The sequence below is a fragment of the Nelumbo nucifera genome, chromosome 7 (genome assembly GCF_055504915.1).
Source record: "Nelumbo nucifera cultivar China Antique chromosome 7, China Antique-T2T, whole genome shotgun sequence".
Lineage (NCBI taxonomy): Eukaryota > Viridiplantae > Streptophyta > Magnoliopsida > Proteales > Nelumbonaceae > Nelumbo > Nelumbo nucifera.
The window spans coordinates 17578309-17600620 of NC_142655.1; the positions used below are offsets into that span (position 1 = coordinate 17578309).

The 22312-nt window shown below is 39.9% G+C and overlaps 1 protein-coding gene across 11 annotated transcripts in view; it reads right to left on the bottom strand.

Annotated features, from left to right (window-relative positions):
* Positions 1-22312, bottom strand: part of LOC104607858 (uncharacterized) — a 57543-nt gene that overhangs the window by 12745 nt on the left and 22486 nt on the right. For 4 of the 11 annotated variants that reach the window (XM_088891568.1, XM_010273609.3, XM_088891571.1 and 1 more), the window contains exons 3-8: positions 19998-20141; positions 9084-9812; positions 7566-7653; positions 7406-7479; positions 5792-6911; positions 5373-5680 (exon numbers count right to left, since the gene is read on the bottom strand). In XM_088891568.1, the coding sequence (XP_088747694.1) occupies positions 5373-5680; positions 5792-6911; positions 7406-7479; positions 7566-7653; positions 9084-9812; positions 19998-20141 (2463 nt within the window). The other 7 variants (XM_088891572.1, XM_088891570.1, XM_088891569.1 and 4 more) reach the window with 7 other exon arrangements.

Below are 22312 nucleotides of genomic sequence, written 5' to 3' on the forward strand. Positions count from 1 at the left end.
AAGAGTATGAGGCAGCAAGAGAAAGGAGTATCCGAACAGAAGTCATCTTTGCAACTGGCACAAATATCTCTAGATAATCAATGCCATAAGTCTGTGTGCACCCTTTTGCAACAAGTCTTGCCTTGTACCTCTCTATACTTCCATTTGCCTTATACTTTACTGTGTAAACCCATCTGCATCCAACTATCTCCTTGCCTTCTGGTAGGTCCACAATCTCCCATGTCTGATTCTTAATCAAAGCCTCCATCTCTTCCTGCATAGCTGTCTTCCACTCAGGTTTGGAGAGAGCCTCATTAACACCCTTGGGTATAGACACTGAATCAAGAGAAGAGAGAAAAGCACGGTAGGAAGGAGAAAGTCCACTATAGGATAGGTACTGTGAGATACAATAAGCAGTGCACTTTCTCTTCCCTTTGCTAAGAGCAATAGGGAGATCAAGGTTATCTGTAACAGTGTCAGTAGGATCAATGGGAACTGAAATAGTAGTGGGATCAAGAGGAATACCTGAATCCGTATCAGCCGAATTTGGAGTCTCCAAGGGATCGACAGGAAGTGGTGTGAGTTTTGCTGTAGTGGAACCAACCGCCTTATGGAGTCTCTGCCGTGAGCAATGCTGTGAAATGGAACGCAAAGGAGGTGGCAAGGTGCCGTGAGCAATGCTGTGAAATGGAACGCAAAGGTGGTGGTCAAGCATAGGAGTAGACACAGGGACTGGAACTGGGAGAGGGATAGACTGCTGACTTATTTCCCCAAAACACTCCCCCTGAGAAGGATCCTTTGAGAAGAAGTAAGTAGATTCAAAAAAGGTAACATCCATAGTAACATACCGGTTCCCAGAGACTGGATCATAGCAGCGGTACCCTTTCTGATTCTCTGCATATCCAAGGAAAACACATTTCTTTGCCTTGGGATCAAGCTTCGAACGGTAAGGGCCAAGAATATGCGCAAAGCAAACACATCCAAACACCCTTAGAGGAATATGAAACATAATGGAGTGCTGAATCCGAGTACACGAGAAGGCACCCTATTAATCAGATATACTGTCGTGAGAACTGCATCACCCCAAAAACGAACCGGAACTGTGACTGTGATCATCATGCTTCTTGTCGTCTCAACGATGTGTCTGTTCTTCCTCTCTGCAACATCATTCTGCTGTGGACTATAGGAGCAACTGCTCTAATGGACAACACCATACTCCGATAGATATGAGGTAAGATGTCTCTCAAAATATTCTCAAGCATTGTCAGATCTGAACATCTGTATTCTCGTCCCAAACTGTGTTAGTACCATATGGTGGAATTGCCTCACCAAGGATGGTACTTCATCGCGTGATTTCATCAAGTAAATCCAGGAATATCGAGAGAAATCATCCACAAACAGGAGAAAATAGCGATAGCCACCCATAGAGGGAACATGATAAGGGCCCCACACATCCGAATGAATAACATCAAAGGGAGAAGAACATCTTTTATTATTAAGTTTAAAAGAGTGTCTACAATGCTTTCCAAGTTCACAACCCTCACACTTCAAACTTGACAGACTCACAGACTCAAACAGTTTTGGAAACAAACAACTCAAAGAAGAGAAGGATAAATGACCCAGACGGTTGTGCCAAAGCATAATCTGACCCACAGATTTTGTCTCACTGTCTCTGCAAACATGATGGCTTTGGTGAAGAGGAGGAGCATCCAGGAGGTAGATTCCATTCACTTCATGACCACTCCCAATCGTCCTCTTTGAATCTAGATCCTGCAAAATACAGCGTCCAGGAGAAAAAATTACTGAGCAGTTCAAATTTTTAGTCAAACTACTAACAGATAACAAATTAGTGCTCAATCTAGGAACATGGAGGACAGAGGGTAAACAAATAGAATCATTAATCTTGACAGATCCCTTCCCAACAATAGGAACATGGGATCCATCAGTTGTGGAGACCCTATCTCTGCCAGAACAGAGCTGATAAGAGGAGAAAATAGTGAAACAATGGGTCATATGCTCTAAGGCTCCAGAGTCTATAATCCAAGGAGATCTCTCCTTACCTGAAGCAGAAACATAGTTTGCAGTGACATGTGAACTACCTGTGTGGGCAAAGAAGGTAGAGTGAGCTCCACCTGTGCTACCTGTACCTTGTTGTCCGCTTACGGCTGAACTGGAACTAACTGTATCCCTTTGATTCAAAGTAACCCAAACCTCTCAAGCTCGGCCATTACTGCAACAGCTGCAACGGACTCCAAAGCAGCTGTAGTAGGGGGGCCAGAGTATCACCAGTAACTACCATGTGTGCATTTCCTTTCTTATTCTTCAATCTGGTCGGCACAAGATGTGGGTGAAGCTTCCAACAAGTATCTCTTGTATGCTTAGGCTTCTTATAGTAGTCACAAACCAAGTCCCTTTTGTCTTCCTTTTTGTTTTCATTGCCATTCTGTTTAGATTTCACAGCACTTACCATAGCAGACTGATCAGAACTGAGATTTTTCATCATTACATCCCTCCTGCACTCCTCTCTTGACACAAAGGCATATGCTTGGGAGAGAGTGACACTGTCCCTAGAAAGAAGATGTTGTCGTGCAATGTCATACTCAGGGTTAAGGCCAGCAAGGAATTCGAACACCCTATACTTCTCTAAATGTCTTTGATAGGTAGCTGCATCCTTGGTGGTTTCCCAAGCAAAGGTCTCTAGATGGTCGATCTCCTGCCACAGGGTCTTAAGGACTGAAAAATAGGCTGCAACAAATCTATCTCCCTGCCTTGTGGCAATAATTTGATTTCTCAGTTGATAAGCCCTAGCAACATTCTCCCTTTGTGAATAGGTTTCTGCAACCCCATCCCATATCTCCTTAGCAGTGTTTGCCCATAAAAAATTTTTACTTATATGTGGCAACATAGAATTACACAACCATGTCATTACCATATAATTTTCCTGCACCCACCGGGAGTTGCCAGTTTCGGGTTTCACCTCTTCACCAGTAATATACCCCAATTTTCCACGAGCCCCAATGGCCATCTTTGCATATTGGGACCATTCCAAGTAGTTTGTACCATCCAACCTAACTGTAGTAATGGTCCCAGCTCCGAAGGGGTCTCCATCACCTCCTCCCACTGGTCTTATTTCATTCCCGAGCTTATATTTAGCTCTGTGTCCCTCCATGTTTCTCAAAAGAGATACAGAAAACAACCAAAAAATGCAGCAAGAACAAACAGAATACCTTCTGGAACCAACGACACTCCTTCGGTGTCCTGGACTTTCTTTCCACAAAAGATTCATTTTCTGTGGGATGGGAGAAGAGAGAGAAAAAGCAATCACCCTCTCTAGAAGCCTCCAAACCACATGGAACTTGAATCGCCCCTTACAAAAAACCCAAAGGAACCCTAAAAAATTAGGGTGCCACTACCTAGGTCAAAATTGAAGAGTCCAACAAAATCAGGACTCTTCCCCTTTCTCTAGTTTTTCCTGATTCTGATGAGAAACCCTAGACCAGCTACAGGGCATACAGATCGATCAAGAAAATCCAAAAACTGAGCTTACCTGAGAGCTTCGATCAGCCTCTTAAATCTCCATGCAGTCGGCCGATCTAGGGCTGCAGGAGTGAATCTCTTCAAGAACCTTCAACCTGCTCTGATACCAAGTAGAAAGCCTTATGTGCAGATTCGGCCAAGCTTCTTGTGAAAGGAAGAGGAGAAAGTTGGGGGTTTCAGCAATAGACAGAGGAAATGGAAGAAAAGGAGAAGAAGGTCAACTAGGATAGTGATTCATAACCCTAGCCGCCAGCCCCTCATTCTATTTATATAATTAACTTAAATATGAGATATTACAAAGATGCCCTTAGTAGGGCGGCAACTCAAACTAAGTACTTACAATTCTTTTAAAAATAAAAACTAATGGGCCCAAGGCCCAACAACTTCTTAATTTAAAAGAAAACAAACTAAACATAAATCGGCCCACTCAACAAGCACCGTCGCGAAGTAGCATACCAGGTTGGGAACCTAGTTTACTTGAAGCTACAATCATATAAATGGTTCTCTATTGCTCATTGTGCCTGGCATAAACTGTCACCAAGGTATTTTTGGCCCTTTCCGTGTCATAGAACGAATTGGGTCTGTTGCTTATAAGTTGTAGTTACCTCAGTCCTCCTGACTCCATCCTATATTCCATGTCTCCCTCAAGCCCTGCTGTGAAGGAACAGTTGTTGTCAGCTCCACCCTTCCCCACTTTACTGCTGATGGGGAACTTACACTTGAACCGGATCAGATTACAGATTTCAGATGGATTACGAGGGTGCAGAAAATTGTTAAACAAGCCCTGGTCAGGTGGAGTAATCTCCCAGTGGAGGATGATACCTGGGAGGACTATTCTCAGCTGCAGCAGCAGTACCCTCATTTGGACCTTGAGGACAAGGTCAAACTCTAGGGGGGAGGAGATGATAAGAACCCAGCAGATCAGAGCACTCAGGCCCACGAGACCCAAGGTCCTTCCTTACGGAAGCCCACACCTCCACCAATGTGATTCGTTTACACTAGAAGACTACATGAAGAGCACGAGACAAAGGACCAAGAATTGCATGAGCTAGTGCATTGAGGCCATACCTTTACAAGGCCACACGAGTTCGTTATGTAATCAGAAAAAGAATATCCCTACTTCCACTTTTTCCTTCTTCTTCCTTCTCCCCTGTCTCATTTCAGGAGGTCCAGCTCCCTTGAAGAAGCTCAACTATTTCAATTGAGGCTTATCATATTCATTTTGTTTTCACCAAAAAAAATCATGTGTTTGCTAGGAAAAAAACAAGTGCATTTACCCTTTAAGTTCATCATCACTGTTAGGATAAATACTTTTTTTCAATTTTTTTTCTTTTATCTTTTGGTAATTGATGAGTGGGGGAAGAGGATTGAGGGTAGGACAAAGAAGGTTGGGGTCCTGTTTCTCCATGTTTTCTTTTTTTCATGAGGCAGATCAAGTGTACCTAAATTGGTTCTCATGTTTCTCCATATCCCATAACACCTTTTCCCATCTATAAGTTTGAGGCCAACAGAATTCTGCAGCACACAGCAAAGCCAGAAAGCCCATCATCAAGTGAAAGTTAAGATTTGCCAGGGCATCCCACCACATGGCAGAAAATGCCTGCCTTTGGAGAGAAAAGATTAAGATACCTTGGGCCTTAACTTTCTACAGTGGCTTTTTTATTGATGATCTTTTTGTGCTGGTATTCATTATTGCTTTCTTTTTTGCAACTTAATCAATTTACCAATTTATACAGATTATTTTTTGACTGACATGTTCAGATTTTAGAATTTTATCTCCACAAATATTAAACATATCCAACTTGTGAGTGCAGCAAGAGTCTAAAGAGACATCTTTGAACCACAACAAAACAAACCTTTTTGGGGGCCAGCAAAACAGGAAGGAGTTTCTGCTTCTGATTTCGCCTTGATCTTCTATTTCCTCTTATATCAAGAGAAGGTAAAGGAATGTGAGACAGAACAATACCCCCATGTTCTCTTATAAGTGCTTCAAGTTCCCTTTCCTTCTGACTAGAAAATCCTGTCAACAAAAACTCTATGCCTTGAAATATCATTCTGCTTCTGTACTTGATGCGGCAATTTTTCAGACTATTCACTTTTCTAGCTCTAAAATTTAACTGGGAGTTGGAATTTTCCAACCTTTTGCCAAATCTTGTTATTGAACCTGCAAAGATTAAAGCATTAATAATTATCATATGACAACTCCAAATATGAAATTTGTAAGTTGAATAAATGAATCAAAAATCGTAGCTCACAAGTTTGATGGATTGTAGACCTGGGCGGCTCTTGTTATGCTGAAACTTGATTTTGTCCTCTGAGAAACGAACTTTCTTTTTTGGCGGCGGACCTTGATCATCATGAGGGTGTGGTAATGGACTGGATGGCAATTGAGGAAGCAACTTAGTCTTACTTTGATCCTCACAACAAACTAAATTCGTGTTCTTCATCAGTTCTGGTACTAAAAACCTTTCTAAATTCCCTTCTCCAGTAATGTAACTTTCAACAATTTTTGAAGCCCGATGACGACGACGGCTCCCATTATTTAAAATAATAGGTGACCACCTATCCTCTTTCTGATTAACCTGCAACTCATCTCTACTACTTTCAGTTTCTTTGCTAGTGGTCTTTTTAACCATCAATTCTGGGATATGCTTCCCAGTGGCAGAAATTTCACAACCTTCACCAGCAGAACATTTAGATGCAGGATCTAAACATAAGAGTCTAGTTGCCTCGTTACTGGAAGACCTTAAATAATTATCACCTTTTTCAGGGGAAAGAAACCCCAAAGCACCTGCCACTGAAAGTGATTCATTACCGTGAATGTTTTTACTCTTTGAAATGAAATTCTGAGCAGGCACTAACATGCTATAAGCTTTGAGGGAGTTCAACTCCCTCCGACTTGTAGCCCCAGAAATTTTACTATGGATTTTGGGTAGAGTATTATTTTCTGTATTAGCAGATTGTACAGTTGAAGCCAGTGTTCTGGGCAAATTGTCTGTCCCAAGGTCTGATATGGGATTCAAACACTCATCAGTTTCCTCTTCTCTATATTTCTGGTCTGGATATAAAGTATCATTGACATTGTCACAGGAAACACTGCATGGAACAAGGGAACAAATAGGATCTGCCAAGGAAAGACTAGATGATCTCACAATATCTTGAGAAGGTACTATTTCCTCATCTGTTCTATCACATAGATATTCAGAAGGCATGCCTGGCATCAAAGATATACATGTCTCCAGATTCTGTACAAAAGAGTTTTCATCTGGGGCAACATCCGCAGATTCTGAGAGAAAGCTGGTCTCTCCAATGAAGAATTTCCCTGGGCCTTTCCTACTACTTTGGTCCAAGCATGCAAAAACTTCAGCATCCTTCAAGATCCCAGAATTATCAGGCTAACCACATATAAAAAGAATGTTTATCAGATTATTGTTAAATTTGCACACGTAAAAAATGGTTTTCCAGATGGAAGGTCAAGGAACCATCTAATATATATTAAAACAGAGGTCAAGGAGCAAAATAATATCAAAACTTGCCCACTTTTTCAGCTCTGTAGAGGGGAAACATGACCAATCCATGATATCCATCCAACTCTCTGAGCCACACGTGAGTATAGTACTTACATGACTAATAGCCCTATACCCATTCAAAGAAACGACCAGAGGTGTCAATGGGTCACGTTAAACGGTAAACCCAGCTTGAGTGACATTCTGAGCATTATGTCTCTGTCAAATTACACCCCAACTAGTGTCTTGCAACCTTTTGATTTATTACCTGCTGATACATTTCCTTTCGGCTTTGGCATGGATATTTAAAAAGCATTATACAGGGTCAAAACAAGTTGAAAGATGAGGAAGACAAATTAAAATTAATAGGATCCTTATCCCACCTTGATAGTCCAACCACCTAACCAACGGCTTCTGAATTTGTCTGTATCTACATCAGTTATTTCATTTTCTGCAACTATAATACAAATAAAATGTGAAATTTATATAAATATTCATAATTCAAATAAATAAAGACCAGAAAGAGACTAGAAGAAACTTTACCAGCTTTCCCTGATTCTTGAACCCAAGGAGAATCTATACTTGCTTGAGTGTAAAATAAATTTGCATCAGCAATATCAAATTTGACTCCCTGCAAACCAGACCAGCATCAAGTAAACCCATGAAATAGCCCTTCAATACTCCACATTATCTATGATTATTTTCAAGCATTCACTTTGGTATGTCTATGAATGTAATTTTATAACACCATAGTTTCTTGATTTGTTATGATTGAACCCACCATTAAACTAGGTTATACATTCACCCTGAGGATACAACTAAGTAGAGCTCAGGGTCCATTTGGTTCACAGGAATAGGGATCTGGAATCGGAATCAGAATGGCCCATTCCAGTTCCAACCATTTGGTTGGGTGGAATCGAAATCCGAGTCCCATTCCTGGTGGAATGGCATTCCCCCATTTGAGGGAATGACATCCCCCCCCCCGGGAATGAGGATCCCATTCCAGCCTATTCCAATTCCCATCTGAACCAAACAGGCAGAGGAATAGACCATTCCGACTGCAAACCAAACAGACCCTCAGTTCATTAAAAGGGGGGAAATGCCTTACCTGGGCTATTGAAACATTCAAGTTTCTCCAACCACTTCATCCAAGTGGGATTCCCAGTGGAGCTGTATACTTGAAGTCTTTAATCCCAAAGTAGTGCTCTAAATGGATTTGGTGGGGTCAGGATCACGATAGACCCAGTCCCGACTCGACAAGTAAATGTACAGAACCAGTTCCAAACCAGACTATATAGGGTCTATAATCGGGACCATTAGGTCTGACCTGATAAGACATGACTATAATTGACAACTATACTTGTAACCTGTAAGTTAACAAAAAACCTAATTGTTTGATTTGGACATCATAATATGATGATATTACAAGTATCATGACAAAAAAAAATGTATTTTTATTGTGAAAAAGAAAAATAGGTATTAGACTGGGGATATCTTTGTAATATGCCAATATAAATATGCATGATTAATTAATTATATATATAGTCGGTTCAGGTCTCAATCAGTTTGGAACAATCAAAACCGATCTTGAACAAAGCCAGGACATGTAATGCAGACCCAGACACTATATAATTGGGTCCGTTCTTCAGGTCTGCTATCCCAGACAGCCCTATCCCAAAGGCAGGTCTAGACTGAGCTTCTTCTGACATGTAGGGATGATCATTCTTAGCCAACCTGGCCTGGTCCACAATGCTTCATGCTTGGGCCTAGGTTATGTCCAGGCCTAGACCTACATCATTCCCAGCCCCAGAAATTTATAGGCTGGGTCTAGGCCCAATACCTGTTGACCAAGTCCTGGCTTGGATTAAATATAACAATTATTCTATATGCAAGCCAATGAATACTCAGTGCTAAGCCTGCCAGGCCCAGCTCATGAAGTCATGATCACCTCATGCAGAAGTAAGAAATTTGAATGGTGAGTTTTCCAAAACCAATATATCCATAGTCAATGTATCTTCAAGCGTGAAACTTCTATTTTCTAGAAAATCCAACAAAACCAACCTCTTGAACTCTGAACCCCCTGTACTGAACATCAGAATCACATGCATCCTGCTTTCCTGATGCAGGAGTATCTAAAACATGAGAAAAAATCCTCGATGGGCTGCATGCGTCCTTTGTAGCCAAATTGAAGCCACATTGATTATTACAAGAAGAAGAAACCCATTTAACAGATATCCCTACATCCTCAAAAGCATCTTCCATAAAGTCTTCATCCAGATCCAATAGCAGTTCAGTCTCATCCACCCCCTTACTCGAGCAAGTAGAGGCATCATCCAATCCATCCAGAAGCAAGTTTCCGTTCCGTGCTTCCTTCACCCTAAGTGCAACTTCAAGTACAGAATTAGCTGACAAACTTTCTAAAGCTGCACTGTTTTTTACTAGCTCAGATATCACCAGTGCTTCAGAAGCTGCAATGGAGAGTTCAATCGCATCTTCAAAATTAGCAGTTTTAAGGCGTCTGCTGTTAGATTTTTCTTGTTTTTTCCTCCTATTGTTCCTGTTACTTTTTCCAAGGGATTGAATCCTGGAATTCTGTGAATCTCTTGGCTTGGATGTTGAGAGCAACATGTTTACATTTCTGACTTGGCTGCCACTGTTCTCTGGAATGGCTGAAGCTACATTAAGCATTTCCTTGGATAGGATGCTCTCTGTTTTAATAATATCAAGAATTGAACCTGGAGTATGTTGTGAAATACCATCTGAGGAAAGATGTAGATGGAAATGAGGCATCTGTCAAAAGGATAGCATACAACAGGAAGAGCAATTTATGGTTAATAATATGAATGGGCTTCCATAAAAATAAATTTCTCAAGAAATAATTCATCAACTCATATCACACGAGAAAAATAGTAATTGCAAGGATCGCAAGATTACTTCGAGGTCAAAACAAAACTTTTGTGGCTTCACAAATTAGCTTATCCATTTCAGGTTCTTAAGTCTAATCTTGCTTTTCAGACTTCAGACCATTTGGTAAAATTATTATTAAAACCCTCTTATGTCTAATATTGCTGACATGGGTCATTTGCATTCTCAAGAAAATTTACTCTTTTGCCCTTATACTGTTTTGTTCATATTAAAATAATAAAATATTAATAAAAAATATACAGTTAATCAAATATTAATTGTAAGGCAAGCTATGCTGTATGGCATTAACAGAATGGAATGGCGAAACAAGATTCATGTAGCCAACACCATATGATTGGGATAAGGGTTGGATGATGATGATGGCATGTATGTGTGTGTGTTATTTTATATTATATATAAATATCATAAATTTATAATATAATTTATATGGCACTGAACAGAATGAAATCGTGAAACAAGATCCATGTAGGCAACCCCATATAGTTGGGACAAGGCTTAGATGACAACAATGATGATAAATATTACAATATGAGACATACAATGCATATAATATATGTAAAATCCCTATTCGATTCTAGGTTAAAGTAGAGAAGAAGAAGAGAAGAAGAAGGAGGAGAAGAAGGGTTCGGCCAGATTAGGAAAAAATCAGCCCACTTCTAGCCGACCCACTTGTATTTATCTCCAATAACATAGTTACAAGAAAGACCATATTGTCCCTCATAAGTGATGGGGCACATAACTTAAACTTAAATAAAATAGACCTTTCACTCTCAAATAGATAAACCCAAATGACCAAAATACCCCTGATTTGTGTATTCTAACACTCCCCCTCAAGCTAGAGAGTATATGTCATATAGTCCTAGCTTGTCACAAATATAATCTACTCTGCCCCGAGACAATCCCTTTGTAAAGAGATCTGCCCACTAATTTCCTGAGCTCAGATGAAATGTGGTTACCACTCCACTTATCACTTTCTCTCTCACAAAGTGACAATCGACCTCAATATGCTTGGTTCTCTCATGGAAGACTGGGTTGGAAGAGATGTGAACAGCAGTTTGATTATCACAGTATAGTCTCATGGGTTTGTCAACTGAGAACCCCATCTCTTGTAGCAAGTTCTTCAACCATACTAGTTTACATGTGGTATGAGCCATAGCTCTGTACTCAGCTTATGCACTACTCCTTGCCACCACTGTTTGTTTCTTGCTCTTCCAAGTTACAAGATTGCCACCAAGGAAGGTACAATACCCTGTAGTTGATCTCCTGTCTGATATAGAACCAGCCCAATTAGCATCTGTATAACCTACTATTTCAATAATCCCTCCACTTTGGTATAGCAAACCACGACCTGGAGCACCCATCAGGTACCAAACAATCCTTAGAACTGCTTCCCAAAGAGGAATCCAAGGATGTTGCAAAAACTGACTCACCATACTCACAGCAAATGATATATCTGGTCGGGTAATAGTCAGATAATTCAACTTTCCCACCAACATCTTGTATCTTCTAGGATCATCAAACTCTTCACCTGCATCAACACTCAACTTGACATTAAGTTACATAGGAGTCTCTGCTGGTTTAGCACCTAACAGTCTTGTTTCTTCAAGTAGGTCAAGAACATATTTTCTTTGACATAAGTTAATTCCATGCCTTGACCTTGCAACTTCTATTCCCAGGAAGTACTTCAGCTTACCCAAATCTTTCGTATTGGAGTGGTCCTGTAGGAATTTCTTCAACCTGTCAATCCCGTTATTGTCACTCCCAATTATGACAATATCATCCACATACACCACTAACAAGATTTTCCCATCTTTTGAGTCATGTCTGAACACAGAATGGTCTACCTGACACTGTTTCATCCCAATGTCTTTCACTACACTAAACCTGCCAAACCATGTGCGTGAAGATTGTTTTAGTCCATAAATTGCCTTTTTGAGTCTACAAACCTTACCATCCTCCCCCTGAGCAACAAACCCTGGCGGTTGCTCCATATACACTTCCTCAATGAGATCACCATGTAGGAAAGCATTTTTTATGTCAAGTTGCACAAGAGGCCAATCATACATAGCAGCTAATGAAATCAACACCCGAACTGAACCAATTTTAGCCACAAGAGAAAATGTGTCCATATAGTCCACACCATACAGCTGAGAATAGCCCTTGGCCACTAACCTGGCCTTCAATCGCTCCACACTGCCATCTGGAAGATACTTCACCATGTAAACCCACTTACACCCAACAGCATGCTTACTAGGAGGAAGAGCAATGAATTCCCACGTGTGATTGTGTTGTAGAGTAAAGAGTTCCTCTTCCATGGCTTGCCGCCACCCTAGGGAGGTAAGGGCTTCCTGGACAGTCTTGAGAATGGAAACAGATGATAACAATGATATAAAGTTGCGAGGAGAAGCAGAAAGGTGAGCAGCTGAAACATAGTGTGAAATAGGATGAGAAGTACAAGTGTGTTTACCTTTCCGCAAGGCAATAGAAAGATCAAGGTCTAAGGGAGAAGAAGCAATGACAGGATCTGTCGACGAGGGCTGAATTGGAGGAGGGGTCGGTGCTCTTCTGTGAGTATACACTTGTTTGATTGGTGACCTCTCAGTAGTAACTGGCATGGGAGGTGAATCTGCAACTGGAATGGGAACCATGGGAAGGGGACCCGCAACAGGGACGGGAAGAGGAACTGCGATGGAAGGAGAAGAAACCACAGTATCTGAGAAAAAAGGAACTGATTCAAAGAATGTGACATCAGAGCACACAAATGACTTATGGAAGTTAGGGTTATAGCACTTATACCCTTTGTGAGTCCTTGAGTAGCCAAGGAAGATACACTTAGTAGCTCGTGCATCTAACTTGTCTAATCCAGGCCCCAAGTTTTGAACAAAACAAACACATCCAAAGACTCTTGGGGTGAGAGGAAATGGAGACATGGTGGGAAACAACACCGAGAAGGGGATTGACTTCCAAGGATGGACATGGGCATCCGATTGATGAGAAAACAGGATGTGAGGACGGCATCACTCCAAAAATGCTTTGGGACATTCATATTAAGCATAAAAAACCGAGTAGTTTCAAGGAGATGTCAATTTTTCCGTTCAGCTACACCGTTCTGTTGTGGGGTGTAGGCACAAGAAGTTTGATGAATTATTCTATGGTGCTCTAAGTATTGCTGAAATGGTATTGAGGTGTACTCTTTCGCATTATCGAATCGAAGAATTTTAATATGAACACCAAATTGGGTACGTATTTCAGCATAAAATTTTTGAAAAATAGAAGACACTTCACTGCGATCTTTCATAAGATAAATCCATGTCATCCTTGAAAAGTCATCAACAAAAATTACAAAATACTTATAGCCATTGTATGGCATCACTTTGATCGGACCCCGGACATCAGAATGAACTAAAGAAAAAGGACTCGAGACACGACTATCAACTCTTGGACTAAAAGAGACTCTATGATGTTTCCCAAGCTGACATGACTCACAATCCAAAGATGAAAGATGACTCAAGGAAAGAACCAGCAAATTCAAAGCCTTGAGAGAAGGATGACCAAGTCTGCAGTGCCATTGAAGATGAGTAAGAGACGACTGAAAAGCTACTGGAAGGCCACCACCATCAAGGTAATACAATTCACCTGCCTCATGCCCTCCACCAATCTTCATCCCCGTCTTGAGATCCTGAAACACACAAGAAGAGGGATAAAAGGTTATGGAACAATTAAGTGACTTAGTTAATCTACTAACAGACATAAGGTTAAAAGGGAACTTGGGAACATATAAAACAGATGATAAAGACGAGGAGAGATCAACATCACCAGCACCACAGATGGGAGATGTAGAACCATTAGCAAGAGTAACTGTTTGAGATGTGGAGGACTGAGAAAGGGAAGAAAATACATTAGGAGTCCCAGACATATGGTCCGAAGCTCCAAAGTCAATGATCCGATGTTAAGGCTTGGAAGCCAAGCAAGCCATACCTGAATGGGCAAGGGTAGCTGTGTTCTGCTGAGATGTCTGAAGGAACTGCTCATACACTGCACGGGGTACACTCACCATCTCCTTCCCAGAAGCACCGGTATATGTGGAGAGGATCGGGTCAGTATGCTAACTATCAGTAATTGTACCACCACCCTTAGTCACAGCATGGTTAGCCGAAGTGTTGGGTGGACCATGTAAATCATAGCAGAAATTAACTGTGTGCCCCTCTATTCCATAGTGTGTACACTTCCTAGGGGCATTACTTCTTCCTTTATCACGACCTCCCCCTGAGTCCCGACCTCCACTCCATCCGCCAGCACGGTTAAACATGGGACCACCACGGTTACCTGGAAGTCCACGACCACTACCACCACCTCTCATTCCACGGCCTCCCCCTCTAGTCACCACAAAACCAGATCTATCTGAGAGAGAAGAATGCTGTATAGATTCAATAGATGTCCTCCTAAGACGGGCAAAAACTTCTTCAAGTGAGGGAAGAGCAGACCCCCCCCAGTATTTGTGCTCGGACAGGCTCATATTCAGCCTTCAAACCCACCAGAAACCTTGTCACATCAAGTTGCTCAAGATGTTGTTGCTGAATCTGAACATCCTGTGTCAGAGGATGATACACATTGAGCTCATTTCGGATATTCCTCAGACTTGCATAGTATTCCTCCAAGCTTTGACTGCCTTGCTTCAGATTAAAGTACTCTTGGTACAATTGATACACCCTAGTTGTATTGTCTTGTCCGGAGTATAGTTTCTTAGCATGATCCCAGATTTCTTTAGTTGTATCTAGGAACATAAAGTTCACGCTAATTTTTGGTTCATGCTATTCCATAGCCATGTCATTATTTGTGCATCTTCCTGTTCCCAGTCACTAAACCCCGGAGAATCAGAGGAGGGTTTCTCCTCTCTCACATGTTTTACTTTTTTCTTGGCCTTTAAAAACACCTCCACAGATTTTGCCCACGGCACATAACTCTCACCATTCAACTTAATAGATGTCATTTGAACATTTAGGTAATCTGGAGAAATCATAACGCCTATTTTATTGTCATTCCCATCTCCAATTGATGCCATCTTAACTAATTCACCTTCAAATATTCAGCACAACCTCACGCACTTCCACAAAACTTATCTCACTTTCAGCACCACCAACTTCTTCAAATACACATTGCACATCAAATACAAAAGCTGAAATCACTCTGTCATTAAATCAAACACAGAAATCAGTATAACACCACCACACGACACAAGGTTTCACTTTCAACTATTTAGAAGCATCCACAGACCATTCAACACAGTACAACCACCACCACACCACTGCTGTCGTGAACTTCAGCAGTCGAAAAACCCTACTTTCAGCACACATATGAGGTAAAAACAGAGGAGAACAAGGCTGATATGCATACTACTCACTTCAAACCTCCACAAAAAAAAATATTTTGAACCAAAACACAGCATTTACAGTCCACTATTTGGGCAGAAAAAACAGAACTGTTCATACCTGTCACAAACAGCCCTCTTCATATCACAGAATAGAGGGCATCTAGTACACAACCTCAACGACCACCACCACAGTAACTGGAGGCATACTCACCTCCAAAACCACAAAACGACTACTCCTTTTTGGCCTCTTGTCGAGCTTTCACTCAGGCTAGAAGAAAATTGAAGAAAGCTGAAATGGTTGGCGGCGAACCCAAGAAGAAGACAAACAGTGAGGAAAGGAAAAAAAAAGGAAAAGAGAACTAGGTTTTATTGCTCTGATACCATGTAAAATCCCTAGAAGAAGGAGGAGAAGAAGGGTTCGGCCAGATTAGGAAAAAATCAGTCCACCTCTAGCCGACCCACTTATATTTATCTCCAATAGCATAGTTACAAGAAAGACCATATTGTCCATCATAAGTGATGGGACACATAACTTAAACTTAAATAAAATAGACCTTTCACTCTCAAATAGATAAACCCAAATGACCAAAATACCCCTGATTTGTGTATTCTAACAATATATAACTTGTTTAAGGTCGCATGCCATGCACATATGCAATTAAGCTTAACCTTATTTTTTTCTTTTGAAGATAAATAAAAAAGAAAATTTTATTAAAGAAAAAAATAGTAATACACCAGGGTGATTAGATATCACCCACAGTAGGCCAAAGACCAACCTTAACCACCAAACACACAGACCCAAGAAACAAAAAAAAAAAGACAAATTTAAAAAAGAAAAACTTCCCAAAACATCTACTCCTAGAATCCCCAAACCAAAACCGACCCTACCAAACCTCTCCACAGAGAATTCTCTTAAGATCTTTCTCCAATTGGATTATGTCTCTGCTCCAATTCTCAAAAAACTTTTCTCACAAATTCTTCCCTTTTGCTTATAATTAAAAATATATGATGTAAAACAAATAAAATAAAATAATATAAATAAATATAAAGCTGGAAAGGGGGGCCAGATTTGACAGCTGGCCCACTCCACATAAATTCAAATTTTAAAGTTTTGGTTATGGGGGTGTGGGGGGGGAGTTAGGCAACCACCCCACGTATGAAGAGTGGGGAGGTTGCTCTAACCTCCCTACCCCATAACTGTCTCCCTCTATATAAGGGGGAGAGCAGAAGAAAATGGGGTCGGCAGATAGAAGAGAGGAGAGAAAGAAATAAAAAAAAAAAAAAGAGAGAAAGAGAAGAAAAAGGAGAGAAGAGAGAGGAAGAGAGGAAATAAGGGAGAGAACTTAGAACTGATTGAAGAGGATAAATATACACAGGTACAGGTTTTATGTTATTTTATTTTATCTCTTATTTTCTATCCCTAAATTTAGTATATTCCCAATCCATATCTCTCTTTCTCTCTCTAGGGTTCTGTTGAACTCCAACTCTTATCTCAATTGTTTTCTCGTATCCGGTGGATTCTATCCACCACAAAAGAATGTATAAAATAGATAAAAAAGGGATTAATACTGGGACCTAGAGTTCTGTTTAATGGTGGGTCCTACCCACTATAAGATTTCATCATATTTGGGATAATTCGGTGGCTCTTATCCACCATTCAAATAGGCTGATTAGTGGGCCATACCCACTGTTCTAGCAGGCATCACTTATCCTAATTGATTAAATCATATTTGGGATAATTCGGTGGCTCTTATCCGCCATTTAAATAGGCTGATTAGTGGGCCATACCCACTGTTCTAGTAGACATCACTTATCCTAATTGATTTAATCATATTTGGGCTAATTCGGTGGCTCTTATCCACCATTAAAACAAGCTAACTAGTGGGCCATACTCACTGTTCACGACAAGTGTCACTTATTCTGATTTAGTGGGTAGACCCACTAATTAATTTAATCTTCTTTGGGCTAGTCCGGTGGTTCTTACCCACCATTAAAGAAGGTTGACTAGTGAGCCATATCTAATGTCACAATAGATGTCATCTATCTGATTTAGTGGGTCCCCACCAAGTTACCTTGCAACAGCATAGTACAGTATTGCAATCGGTGGATCCTCTCCACCAAATCCAAGTAGATCTACTGTATAATAGCAATGCTAATTTAGTGGGTCCCACCAACCATAACCAGAACATTTAAGTTTAAAGTGGGCCATGTTCACTATTTAAGCAACATATATTAGTGGGTCCCACTTGTTAGTGGGGCCCATTGTTAAAATATTTAAGTTTAAAACGTTAAAGTGGGCCATGCCCACTATTTAATCAACATAGTAGGTCCCACTTATCAGCGGAGTCCACTGTTAAATTATTCAATGTCAAAGTGGGCTATGCCCACTATTAAATCAATATAGCAGGTTCCACCTATCAGTAGAAGTTAAAATATTCAATATAAAAACATTAAAGTGGGTTACACCCACTATTAAACTAATCTAGTGGGTCCCACCTGTCAGCAGGGCCTACTGCCAAAATATTTAAGTTTTAAACCTCAAAGTGGGTCATCCCCACTATCAAACCAAACTAGTGGGTCTCACCTATCAGCGGAGCCCACTGTCAAAATATTTAAGCTTAAAATCTTAAAGTGAGCCATGCCCACTATTAAATCAAACTAGTGGGCCCCACCTGTCAGCGGGGCCCACTGTTTAAATATTTAAGTTTAAAATCTTAAAGTGGATCATGCCCACTATTAAATCAAATTAGTGGGTCCCACCTGTCAACGAGGCCCACTGTCAAAATATTAAAGTTTTAAATCTTAAAGTGGGTCACACCCACTAACAAATCAACCTAGTGGGTCCCACCTGTCAGCGGGGCCCACTGTCAAAATATTTAAGTTTTTAAATCTTAAAGTGGGTCATGCCCACTAATAAATCAACCTAGTGGGTCCCACCTGTCAGCGGGGCCCACTGTCAAAATATTTAAGCTTTTAAATCTTACAGTGGGTCATGCCCACTAATAAATCAACCTAGTGGGTCCTACCTGTCAGCGAGGCCCACTGTCAAAATATTTAAGTTTTAAATCTTAAAGTAGGCCATGCCCACTAATAAATCAACCTAATGGGTCCCACCTGTCAGTGGGGCCCACTGTCAAAATATTTAAGCTCAAAACTTTAAAGTGGGCCATGTCCACCATCAAATCAAACTAGTGGGTCCCGCCTATTAGCGGGGCCCATTGTCAAAATATTTGAGTTTAAAATATTAAGGTGGATCATGCCCACCACCAAATCAGTATAGTGGGTCCCACTTTTTATCGATTAACAGGACTCACTGTTAAGATGTACCCAATGGTGTATGGGTCCCATGACCTATCTACCAAATTGTGGGGCCCACTCATGGGTATAACCCATTAAGAGTCCAAGCTGATGGGACTGCTTATACCTGTTATTGGGTTTAACCCTTACAAAGTAGTTCTTTCACATAAGATCAAAATCCAAGGGTATTTCCTTCAAGAAATATAATTAAGGGGTTTTAGCAGACATAGTGCATACTTATATACCCTGAATAGGGAAACCCTAATTCTACTCAAGTTATTTTTTTATGAATTATGATCAAAACACCCTACTAAAAAAGAAAGCCCTAAAGTCACTTGGGCTTCAATTTGCACTACCTTTTCCAAGTATTAACCTTATATGATATGATGCTAGTAAAATACTATCTTTTAACTTTTATGGCCTACACAGAAACCAAGGCAAGTCAGTACTACATAGTTTAGATATTTTATATTATACAAAGTATAACATAAGTTTTATATGTATATGGCATATATTATACATATTTAATATTTTACATTTAAAATCATAGGCCCGGGCCTGGGCTTATGTTTCAAGCCAAGGCCTACGCCCAGGCTATAGCCCTTATTATAGATGCCAAGCCCAGCCCATCCCAACCCATGATCACCCCTGATATAATACATTTAATTAGACTTCGGAATGGATGATTTTTTCCTTTATCAGTAACAAACAGAATTTTATTATTTTCACAAATATATATATAGAGTACAATGCTCATGTGCCTAGCACCCTTTGAGGTTCTCCTCGGCTAATTACTCCTAAGTCATTTATTTCACTTGGTATAATATTCCCCAATGCATTCAATTTCTGTGTAACCCTGATTTTGCCAAACCATCAGCTAAGTGATTAGCAGATCTTGACTGAAAAATGGGTCTGTCTATTTTCCTTTAAATGTCCCTATTGCAAAGGTTATATATGAGATGCCACAAGTACATAAGCAACATGTACCAATCTATGCATAATTAAAATTGGATCACACCAAACATCTAATCTGACAGGATGCATATTGCTAATTTGCTATATTTCCTACAAGTAACAAAGAAACTAAGCTGACTATTGGTATTGATCTGTTCACTCCCATTAAATCCATTAGGTAGCATATATAAAGAACAACTAATTGAAAAATGACATAACAGATTGCTACATGCATTCCTCTTATAAGTTTGCATAAACATTCTTCTAAACTAAAAGGCTGCATGTGCAGAAAATAACTTTTAAAGAAGTTATACAACCATACAAGGCACAGACATTGGTGAACTCTCACACCATTAAGAATTGAGCATGGATTAACCAATTATTTAAGAAGAATGATTTTCTCACAAGAATTAATAGCAAGAGCTCACATTTTCAGAAGATGGCATGGTTCCAGTAGGTGTATTGTCTCCCCCTGACAAGAATAAATGACAACTTTTGTATAGAGCATCTTCTCTTGGACACAAATCTACATCTCTAGCTTCATGAGTATCTTCTTGAACAAAGACCAAATCCTGACCACAGCAATGAGCAAAACCCCGTCAAAAAGACATTTTGTGAAATGAAATCCTACCAAAAATTTGTTGAAAGCGATATGACAACCATAGAAAAAACAATTCGGTAAGGCAGTAATGCAAATTCATGGGCGTTTTGATGTCCCTAGGCAAACCATGGCCTAGGATTTTTTTTTATTGGTCTACACCATGGCCTAAGATGATGCCTGAGTGATAACAAAGCAATAAAAAAACAATAGTACTTAAATAATTTGGACAATAGTACTGAAATAATTCAGCACCTTGGAAATTCAGATTTGTCTTTAGAGAAATTAACCTACTTGCAAAGAGATACAACTCTAGTTTTGGTTGGGTAAAAAGGGAAGCAATTGGGCTGGCAGATGTTCTACCCAAGCAAGGAATTGATAGACGTACACTCTTCTCGGCATTATTGTAATCTGTTGTAAATCTGATTACATTTTTGATGGACTGTTTGTACTAAATTTCTAAATCGATAATTTTTAAATTAATAAATACTTCTCATTTTCTGATCAAAAAAGTAAATAAATAATATAGAATTACATATTGCAAGGTGCCAACCAGCTGGTTGGTAAGGTTCCTCCTAGGCGTAGTGGAGACTTGGAATTGAATCCCGCCTACACCGGGGTTGGGGTCATGGTGCCAACAATCTAAGGGTATAGAGCACTCTATTTTACATCGAGGGTTTTAAACTTGCAGTAAACCAAGAACAAAGAATGTTATGGTACAAGGTTTAAAATGTCGGTCTTGGTGGAATATCGGTCATCCAGATATAGGAAACATTTCAGAAATGTCATATGGAAATAGTGTAAAAATAAAAGATATTATGGAAACATTGTGCACTATGTGATTTTCTTTTTGTTTTTTGAAAATAAGATGTGAAAATATAGAATGATATTCTGTGAAATGATAAAAGAAGTATAGATACACCTTGTCACCCTTTTAAATTACTAATTTTGTTCCAAACCATCAAACAAAGCTAAGAAACTGAGGTTAATAAACAAAATAATATGATGTAACCACACATGCTTAAAAGGAGCAATCTAAGTAATATGTACTTTTTATCAACAAACTAAATTGTATGTATACTTATAAGAATTGTTGTCAATAAAATTGAGGCTTAAGCAACCAAAGCTAAAGATGACCTTGGTGTTCGTGCTAATGGTAGCCCAATAGAGAGGAAACTGAGCATAGTCGTGAGATTTCAAAACTGAAACACCAAATTTTGGCACAGAATGACAGAATGCAGGCAAATGGATTAGAATTTACAATATATCATATTGGAAGCCTTCCTATTCTTGATAAGTCATGCTCCACTAAGTAAATAGAGTGGGAACTGGGCAGTACAAACTCAACTACGACTAGCAGGAGTCGTTCTCCACTGCTAGTTGTAATGGAGACTTGTTGACATTCTTGTATTGTCAACAAGGAGAGTCAAACTCGACCCACCCTTCCCATTTTATAAGCTTCCATTGCTTCTACATTCTTTTATGCGGCTATAGAATGAATGTCTACAGCCTTTAATGTATCAATCCTATAACTCAGACTTTGTTGTTTTTTTGTGATGGGGCTCTCTTTGTAAAATCCCTATTCGATTCTAAGTTGAAATAGAGAAGAAAAAGAAGAGAAAGAAGAAGGAGGAGAAGGGTTCGGCCAGATGAGGAAAAATCAGTCCTCTCTAATCGACCCACTTGTATTTATCTTAAAATAAGTTTGGTTACAAGAAAGACTATATTGCCCCTCATAAGTGATGGGGCACACAACTTAGACCAGAATAAAACAGACCTTTCACTCTCACATAGATACACTCAAATGACCAAAAGACCCATGTTCTATGAACTCTAACACTCCCCCTCAAGCTGGAGAGTACATGTCATATAGTCCCAGCTTGTCACAAATATAATCTACTCTAACTCGAGACAATCCCTTTGTAAAGAGATCTGCCCACCGATTTCCCAAGCTCACATGAGATGTGGTTATCACTCCACTGATCACTTTCTCTCTTACAAATGACAATCAACCTCAATATGCTTGGTTCTCTCATGGAAGACTGGATTGAAAGAGATGTGACAGCTGCTTGGTTATCACAGTATAGTGTCATAGGTTTGTCAACTGAGAACCCCATCTCTTGTTGCAAGTTCTTCAACCATACC